The following is a 9,222-nucleotide window of genomic DNA, read 5'->3' as shown; positions in this document are numbered from 1 at the left end:
CTGAATAGAACCTCATTATCGTCTCACCGCTAGCCAATGGGTTGCCATCCGTCGATGTCATTCCTAACCACTGTTTCCGGACTTCTCCATCCTCTAATAAGTTGCATATAAACCAAAAAAATGAAGCAGAACACATTTGGTTTTGGATAAATCAACGGACTCATCAAAAGCCAAAAGGAAAAAAAAACACCTGACACGTGTCACCAGTCGAGTCCTCCATGGCAGGACGACCCGAGGTCGCGAGGAGTCGGTCACGAGCTCCCTCCTCCCTCCCTCGCCCCGCCCGCCCGTCGTCCCCTTTCCCGGCGAGTCGTGACAAGCGAAAAAGGAGAAAGGAAGAAGGAAGAGAAGCGCCCAAGTACGGTACCCACCCACCCTACCCAACCGCCGAGCAGGCGGCCAGCCAGCCCAGCCAGCAGTTTATTACCCCACTCCTCCCCCTCCTCCTCCTCCGGCATTTAAACCTCTTCACCCACCTCCGCCCTCCCACCCCCAATAAACTGCGCGGCGTGGCGCAGGAATTTTATAAACCACGGGGATTAATTAAACCTAGCACGCGCACGCACGCGCCCGCCTCGGCCTCCCTCCCCGCCGGCCAGCGCGGCAGGCGGCGCCCCCGCCGCGCCCGATCCGGCCCCGCCGCCCGCCGCATGCACCCATTCTGCTGCGTGCCCCCCGTGCCCGTCTCCCCCGCCGCGGCTGCGGCGGCGGCGTCGTCCGCGACCCCCGCGGTGGCGGGCCTCCCTCCCGCGATGCCGCCGCCGCCGCCGCCCCCGCCCCAGCCCGCCCGCTGCTGCAGCAGCAGCAGCAGCTCGGCAGCGCGGGCGCGCGTGGCGGGCGTCGGCGTTGGGGGCGGCCCCTCCTCGCCGCCTGACGGGGTGAGGCTGAACGAGATCGTTGGCGGCGGCATCTCCGGGGTCCTCTACAAGTGGGTCAACTACGGCCGCGGGTGGCGGCCCCGCTGGTTCGCGCTCAGCGACGGCGTGCTCTCCTACTACAAGATCCACGGGCCCGACCGCATCGACCTCTCCCGCGACACCGACCGCGGCGCCAAGGTCATCGGCGAGGACTCGCTCCGCCGCCTCGCGCGCCCCTCCTCCACCCCCACCCCCTCCTCCGCCTCCGCCCCCCACTCCAACGGCCACGGCCACCACCAGACGCCCCGCAAGCCCCTCGGCGAAATCCACCTCAAGGTCAGTCGCCCGCTCGATGCTTCGATTCGCTCCTCTGATCCGCAGATCCATTTCCCTCTGTCTCTGACGCTGAAACGGGTGGTTGACGTGCAGGTGTCGACCGTCAGAGAGAGCAGATCGGACGACAGGAGGTTCTCCATCTTCTCGGGGACCAAGAGGCTGCACCTGCGGGCCGAGACGAGGGAGGACAGGGCCGCGTGGCTCGAGGCGCTGCGTGCCACCAAGGAGATGTTCCCGAGGATGTCCACCAGCGAGATGGTCGGGCCGGGGGACACTGCGGCGGCCGCGGCGGTCTCCACCGAGCGCCTGAAGAAGCGCCTGCAGCAGGAAGGGGTCAGCGATGCTGCCATTGCTGACAGCGAGAGGATCGTGCGGGAGGAGTTCGAGGCGCTGCACAAGCAGCTTGTGCTTCTCAAGCAGAAGCAGGCGCTACTCCTTGACACGCTCCGCCACCTAGAGGTATTCATATCTATCTGACCCTGCTTCGAACAGAACTTGATCGTGCATGGGAGTAGGAAATTTTGGTGTCCACTGCATGGTGTGATATTGTGCCATTCTCTACATGGTTTAATTAATGAAGAAACAAGTACAGAGCTACTGACGTACATTGACGCACGGAGGAATTTTGCCGTTCTGCGTACACGATTGACATGAGTGTACATCGAGACCGATTTTGAATACTAGCTGTCACCATGGGTCGTGCTGTACTTACATTTCTTTGAGCTTTCTGCCACTGTTGTTTTATTGAGTTAGTACTTGCATTTCTTTGAAATCTTCTGCCACTGCTGTTTTATTGAGTTTGTCAGATGCTGCAGTCTGTTTAATAGATCTGTATCAGGTGGAAACCTAAATTGAGTGTTAAGTTCATGGAAGGTGGGAACTATGTGCTGAGGTTTTGGTAAATTGCGAAGAAACCTGATTATCTATTGTCCTCCTTTGTTTGTGTTACATGTAAAACATTTTAGCCATTTGGCAGATCAGACATTCTAAGCTTTCTTCCCCTTGACACTCTTCCAGCGCATCAATTTGTAATCCATTTCTTCCCCTTTGTAATTTTAGATATGTCAATGAATTTCATATTATCGATGTTCTCATCATACATTGTTCCTGATTGCAATTTTATCTATTCTGATGTTTCCTAATTAATTTTAGATCTATTCAAAATTTATAGTATGATGTTCTCATTTGGCAATGTATTCTGTTTTGTTGCCTTTCTGTAGACAGAAAAGGTCGATTTGGAGAATACCCTCGTTGATGAGAGCCAAAGACAGTCGAAAGAGTATGGATCTGCTTCCAGACCAAGGAATGAGAAGCTTAGTGGTATGACAAATTTAGTTAGTGTAAATCTTACTGCTACACATGCTATTGATATACGTGCGTTCTGAACTATCTTCTGATAATTTGTTGGTAAAATTATCGGCCATTATGATTCATCCCTGCTTTTATGAAGGAAATTTTTGGACTTACGCTGGTGAATAACTCCACACACATATACCATCTAAAATAGCTGTAACTCTAGAATGTCAGACAAAACTGTGGTGGTTTGGTTCAATATGAGCATTGCTGATTGGTTAGCCGAAGTGTAAGCAAACTATATACATGCATGAGCGGATGGACATCATATTTACTAGGGCTGTCTTTGGTTCACGGGATAGCTTTGAGTGGCTATGGGTATCCCAAATGGTTAGAGATAGCCATCTATGCTTTTGGTTCGAGGGACGAGGGGTGGATAGGTTGACCATTCAATCAGCATGGACCGTTTGATAACTGTTTGATACTTGATAACCACTTTTTTAGTTGTAAATTAGTAACTTGTAATTCCGTTAGCAACAGTTTTGGAAATCAGTCTAGATCTTCTCCCTCTCTCCCTTTCCATTCATGATTTCTTCATTTGCTGTTCTTAGATACCAACTTTCCGAGGTCTTGAATGCACATATTGGTTTTCTCTTTTATGGAGTCCTCGGTGTTCCTTGCAAACTCTCTTTGGATTATATCATGAATGTCGATTCAATATTTGATTTACTTTTGTCGACAACTTAAATTACCATTCCTCTTTTTTCAGAAGGAAGTGGTAGCGAGTCTGATGATTACAATGAACCACAAGATCCTGCTGAAGAGGAGACTGACGATGAAGAGAACATATATTTTGATACAACTGATTTCCTTTCATCTAGTTCTTTTAAAAGCAGTGGATCTGATTTCCAAAGATCTGAAGCTGGTTCAGATGATGAGGACGACTACCCGATGGATGGAATTGATCCTTCTATGAAGTCTGTTGGAATTAATTATCCGTATGTGAGAAGGCGTAAGAAGCTACCAGATCCTGTTGAGAAAGAGAAGGGTGTTAGTTTGTGGTCAATGATCAAGGACAACATAGGAAAGGATCTTACCAAAGTCTGTCTGCCTGTTTACTTCAATGAACCTCTTTCATCATTACAAAAATGTTTCGAGGATCTTGAGTATTCCTACCTTATTGATCGTGCATATGAATGGGGCAAAAGGGTATGTCTTCTTCCTCATTATTCTCAGCATGTGACGGGTAGTGCGTGACTTTCCCTTTCATACTACTCCCTCCGTTCCAAAATAGATGACCCAACTTTGTACTAAAGTTAGTACAAAGCTGAGTCATCTATTTTTGAACGGAGGGAGTAGAACTTAAGTAGTTTAACCTGAAACATAAGTAGCTTAGAGGTGGTTTTGTTCGATTTTGCATCGTGTCCTCTACTCCTCTTCAGGTTGTTCTTGTTATCTCCTGCTTTGCAGTTGTAGTATATATCCAATCTTAGTTTTGGTTTGTACCAAAGAGGATATCAATGTACTTATGTGATTACTCCTGTTTGTGTCCTACATATTACACCTTTATGCAATGTCTTCCGTTTTACTCTAAACTCATTCGAGTGCATTCTAAATCCGCCTCTAACACTTCTTGGTGTCATTATGTTTAACCTGTTCTCTACCATTTTGTTTCTTTGCAAAGATGTCAGAACTTTTCTGTGTGCATGTTATCTGTAGTAGTGGCAATAACTAACTTGTGATTGGACATGTTTATTTGCTTATTTCTATCATGAGATGAACCACATTTATGCATCTTACATCTCTATGTTGAATACTCAGGGGGATAGTCTGATGAGGATTCTAAGCGTTGCAGCATTTGCTGTTTCTGGTTATGCCTCTACGGATGGAAGGAGTTGTAAGCCCTTCAACCCTCTTCTTGGGGAGACCTATGAAGCAGATTATCCAGATAAAGGTCTTCGTTTTTTCTCAGAAAAGGTATGTTTATGAACCTTTAGAAATCCAGTAATATGAAGAACAGGTTCTTACTGTTGGTTAGCATAGTCCACTGTTCATTCTCCTAACTTATTTCTTACATTCTGATAGTGAGTTTATGTAACGTAACACCTTAAACTTCTCCATGAACTAGTTTGAATACTGCTTTCAGAACAGCCCGCTGCAATACTGCTGCAGTGCCCCATGTAGTCCTTACTTCGGATTTTCTACTCTGTACCTGTTGAATCATCAAATAGCCTTTCTTTTGTAGACTAACAGATATTTGAGGCCACTACAGATTTTCTTGAAGTTTAGTTTATTTGCTTCTGCATGTTGGTTTATATAAAAATATTCAATACCACTTGCCAGGTTAGTCATCATCCAATGGTTGTTGCATGCCACTGTGAGGGAAATGGCTGGAGGTTTTGGGCAGATAGCAACCTAAAGAGCAAGTTCTGGGGTCGCTCCATTCAACTTGATCCTGTTGGTGTGTTAACACTGGAGTTTGATGATGGTGAAGTTTTCCAGTGGAGCAAGGTATTATTACCTAGTTATCAAGAAATGGTTAACTCTGTGAAATGATTGACTCTGTGAAATGATTGACTCTGTGAAATGATTAACTGAAAATATGCTATCACAGGTGACCACTTCCATTTACAATCTCATATTGGGTAAACTGTACTGTGATCACTATGGTACTATGCGCATTCAAGGTAATCGCGAATATTCATGTAAGCTGAAGTTCAAGGAGCAGTCAATTATTGATCGCAACCCTCATCAGGTATTTAATAAATTGCCTGTATACTAGATGTATTTTGTATTCTTGTTCTTCTGATTTCTCCTTTTATTTCCTAACTTTGCAGTTTGTTTGTCACTAAGATGATGCTTTTCCATGCATATTAGTTAAAGCAAGTGATGCATCTGTGCCTTTTGGCAAGACATATTTTTAGCAGTTTATATATATTCATTTGAAAGCATAATGGGTTCACCTTTTAACAATGTGTATCGATTTCCTTTGAAAAATAGTTGGTGTTTAATGTGATGTTTCTCAAAGTTTTGGCACCCAGGAATTTTAGAATCTAACTTGAAAATGATACAAGTCTTGAGCCTTATGCTATTATTTTGAAAAAAAGGCAATATTGCGCACAAATAAAATAAATAGTATTTTGGCTCAGAAATCAACTACTGAATTCGAAGGACCATTTTGACCCTATAGTGCTCCGAAATCAACTATTGAATTCAAAGGACCATTTTGGCCCTATAGTGCTCTGAATAGTTTGATCATATTCCAACTTCAGCCTTTTGGGCAGTGAAGCCTCATACAGAGGGTGGGCTTTTATCTAGAAATAGGCTGAAATGTTACTTGTACCACCTGAATAAAACAGTGAGAATTGGAAGCATAAAGCTCATTGACTCCCAATCCAGAAATGTTCCATCCTACCAGCCAAATGTAGACACTTCATTTCCCCTTGCCATTTCCATCCTTAATTTGACCTGCCAAACACCAACTGAAGGAAGAATACTCCCGCAGAACTGCTGTTAGCTTTGTTGAGCTGTGGAGCCTCAGAGGTGTGACTTATATCAAGGATACAGAAGCGCATTACCATCCATTGATCATTTGGTTGTTTGTTTTTCCTTGTTCGTAATTTAATCTGTCAGAATTTTTTTTCCATCTATTTAAGATGGCATCCCTGAAATAGGGGAGGTTGTGTCCATGGTTCAAGCATGAATGAACTTCTAGAAGTAACCTAAAGTCTGTCTATATTTCTCCCCCAGTACCCCCCTCCTCACGAAGCCTTCAATGTTTGATTACTTTCCTCATGTAGGTATTTGCTTTCGTTGAACTATTGTTCTGTTGCTTCAGAACAAGGTTCATCGGCTGAACAATATGTTTTCTGACTAAACAATGCACACACATCCATCAGGTGGAGAATTAATAATGTTAACATGACAAATTAATTGCTTCAGCCAAAAAAGAACTCTTATCACACGGCTTTTTAGAAGACCAGTTATAGGTCGTCTTGAATTTCTTTATTCATTCTCCAGACTATGTATATTTTCTCTCTTTATTTGTTTGAGTACCTTAACTTTCCGATAGTGCAAACATCTTAGTCTAACTTAGCATAGTTGCACTGGTGTATGTGCAGGTCCAAGGTGTTATTCAGGACCGAAGTGGTCGAACTGTTGCTACACTCTTTGGTAAATGGGATGAAAGTATGCACTACGTGATGGGTGACTGCTTTGGAAAAGGCAAAGGATCTGAGAATTTTTCAGAGGCCCATTTGTTGTGGAAAAGGAGTAAACCACCAAAGTTTCCCACTCGATACAATTTCACTAGCTTTGCGATCACATTAAATGAACTTACCCCTGGATTGAAGGTGAGGGTGTTAGCTTCGCAGCAAGCTTCACTTTAACATCGTACTGATTTATGTGTGGACTCACACTAATGATCGATTATTGAATAAACCCAACCTATATGCAGGAAAAACTTCCACCAACAGACTCAAGATTGCGACCGGACCAGAGGTGCCTAGAGAATGGTGAATATGAAAGAGCAAATGCTGAGAAGTTGAGGCTTGAGCAGAGACAACGGCAGGTTAGTCAACCTAACCCTTCGCATCCCTTATGATCATTAACTCATGCCTTGCTTACATTTGATTTATCTCGAACAAACTTTTGGATTGGCTGCATTACATACCACCTTTGGTCGATTCACATGCTTGTAAGCACAATACAATATCTACTATAATGAACCATGGCCTTATGTGTCACATGCTTGTAACCGCAATACAATATCTATTAAAATGAACCATGGCCTGGCGTTGCGAGGTCTGAATGAGATTACCAGTATGCTGGATTCATATGGCTGTGAATATAAACTTACATACAGTTACCTAGTGGGATCGAAATAAACCTATACGTCATGTTGTGCACAGAACTCTGGGCTGTTAGGTCCTGGTTGGGTTTTGCCCACCTGTTTCATACTCTACAATAAATTCAAAGTATTCCCTTGGCAACAGCAGGCCAGATGCTGGTTCACTTATGCTACCATGAATTGAAAAAGTTTGGTTTACTCACTCCAGTATTTTTTATTCCCTCTATCAAAATATAAGATGTTTTTTGACACTATCATAGTGTCTTATATTTTGATACGGAGGGAGTATTTAATAAGTTTGTTCTGTATTCAATAATTCTGTAGTGAACCTTTTTTTTTTGAGTGGAACAATTGTATTCTGATGCACCACATTGGACTCCATTCTGATGTGCCAACTATCTGTAAAATGAGCATCACAGGCTTACAGCTGTTTATGTGTTGTATTCTTGGTGAAGAAAAATCAGAAGACATGAACTAAGCACAAACAACCGTAGTATAACGTGACTTGATAAGTTTGATTTATTCACTTCAATAATTTTGTTTTTAATATGCTCAGTTTGATCATTCAATAATTTGGAGTGGTATAACTCCGATACACCATACTGGACTTCTACAGATTTGAAATAACAATCACCTCGACTCATTTGGATTATTCATATGATAATAAGCTTGAAAAGCTCTTCATGAATCATGATAGAGACATGATATGGTACCCAACTGTACTGCAGGCACGAAAGATGCAGGAGAGTGGGTGGAAACCCCGGTGGTTTGCGAAGGATAAAGGTAGCGACACATACCGCTACCTTGGTGGTTACTGGGAATCCAGAGAAAAGAGCAGCTGGGAAGGCTGCCCAGACATTTTCGGACAACTCCCAAACGATCTAATGATAACTGACTAGGCTCATGTAGGTTACAGGTCTTCTGGTTCTCTGTTTTTCTTCTTGTTTTTGGATCCGTTGGTTCCATGTTTAGTAGATTATACTAGAGCAATTAAATGCCTTTCCGCCTGTAAGCAAAGGCTGCCCTTCAGATACATTGTTTTAACGTACATAATAAGAGTGTCGTTTGTCCAAAAGGTCACTCTGAATCAAATGTTTTCTTGTGGGGATTTCACTCGCACAAGTTCAGAGTGGTGTTATATAGGCCATTTGTGTATATTTGAATATGTAACGTGCATTGAAGCGCCAAAGAATATTAAAGCATGCATACTGATGGTGTACCATCTATCTATGGCATCGAGATGCAGTTTCATTTTGCCCCTGAAGCCTATTCCTTGACTTATCATCTTGGTTTCATTTCCCTTTTCTTTGCTGATGTATCTGTCTTGCTTAGCAGTTCATGCTCAAGAAAACAACATTCACCTTAAAAAAATTCTCTTCCTTTCGTGATGGATCACAAAAGTTTGCCCCTGAAGTATGTGGCGTATTTCTTCGCTATGTTTGCCTGCCAACTTCTGCACAACTGCAACTATTACAGGGTTTTGGAAGTTGCCTTAGCCGAAACAGCCTGGCCCTCTTCTCAGACGATTGGTCGGTAGCTACTGTAAAATGAGCAGCATTACTACAAGATTTTGAACATATACCTCTTGTTTTGAGTTCTTTTTATTATAAACACTTCTTTTTTTTGAGCTAATATCTTTTTGTTTTGGAGGCATTTGTACATCACCAAAAGAAAAGAAACGGGCACAGCCCAAACCAAAGATATATACCGGGTTAGTAGCGCGGGCCTATGTGTGCTCAAGGGCGTCTGCGTTGCCGCGTCAAACAACAGCTCTCGTGGACTGCTCCATCCCCGCTACCCCAAAATCACGCAGGCGTCTCCTCCCCGGGGAATAAAAAGCGCGACTCGCAGCTCCACCCGCCGCCGTCAGCCGCCCGTGGCAAGCTT

At 43.9% G+C, this 9,222-nt stretch overlaps 1 protein-coding gene across 2 annotated transcripts; it reads left to right on the top strand.

The window, feature by feature from the left end:
- Positions 1–203: 203 nt before the first annotated feature.
- Positions 204–8,589, top strand: LOC125550342 (oxysterol-binding protein-related protein 1C). 2 transcript variants are annotated; one of them, XM_048713317.1, is made up of 10 exons: positions 204–1,193; positions 1,287–1,652; positions 2,414–2,513; positions 3,256–3,695; positions 4,308–4,463; positions 4,830–4,997; positions 5,101–5,241; positions 6,608–6,838; positions 6,943–7,056; positions 8,064–8,589. In XM_048713317.1, the coding sequence occupies exons 1-10, from the start codon at positions 219–221 to the stop codon at positions 8,232–8,234; spliced, it is 2,862 nt and encodes a 953-aa protein (XP_048569274.1). In that variant the 5' UTR covers positions 204–218; the 3' UTR covers positions 8,235–8,589. The 2 variants fall into 2 exon arrangements, with proteins under 2 accessions (XP_048569274.1, XP_048569275.1); XM_048713318.1 differs by lacking the exons at positions 6,943–7,056; positions 8,064–8,589 and having other exon boundaries at positions 6,588–6,763.
- Positions 8,590–9,222: the final 633 nt, after the last annotated feature.

Source organism: Triticum urartu, chromosome 4 (genome assembly GCF_003073215.2).
Source record: "Triticum urartu cultivar G1812 chromosome 4, Tu2.1, whole genome shotgun sequence".
In the NCBI taxonomy this organism is placed as follows: domain Eukaryota; kingdom Viridiplantae; phylum Streptophyta; class Magnoliopsida; order Poales; family Poaceae; genus Triticum; species Triticum urartu.
This window is presented reverse-complemented; position numbering and strand designations above follow the sequence as displayed.

Coding starts and splice junctions, on each gene's coding strand:
- LOC125550342 (XM_048713317.1), top strand. CDS start 219: ATGGCAGGACGACCCGAGGTCGCGAGGAGTCGGTCACGAGCTCCCTCC. Junction 2,514..3,255: donor AAGGAATGAGAAGCTTAGTG/GTATGACAAATT, acceptor CTCTTTTTTCAG/AAGGAAGTGGTAGCGAGTCT. Junction 3,696..4,307: donor CATATGAATGGGGCAAAAGG/GTATGTCTTCTT, acceptor TTGAATACTCAG/GGGGATAGTCTGATGAGGAT.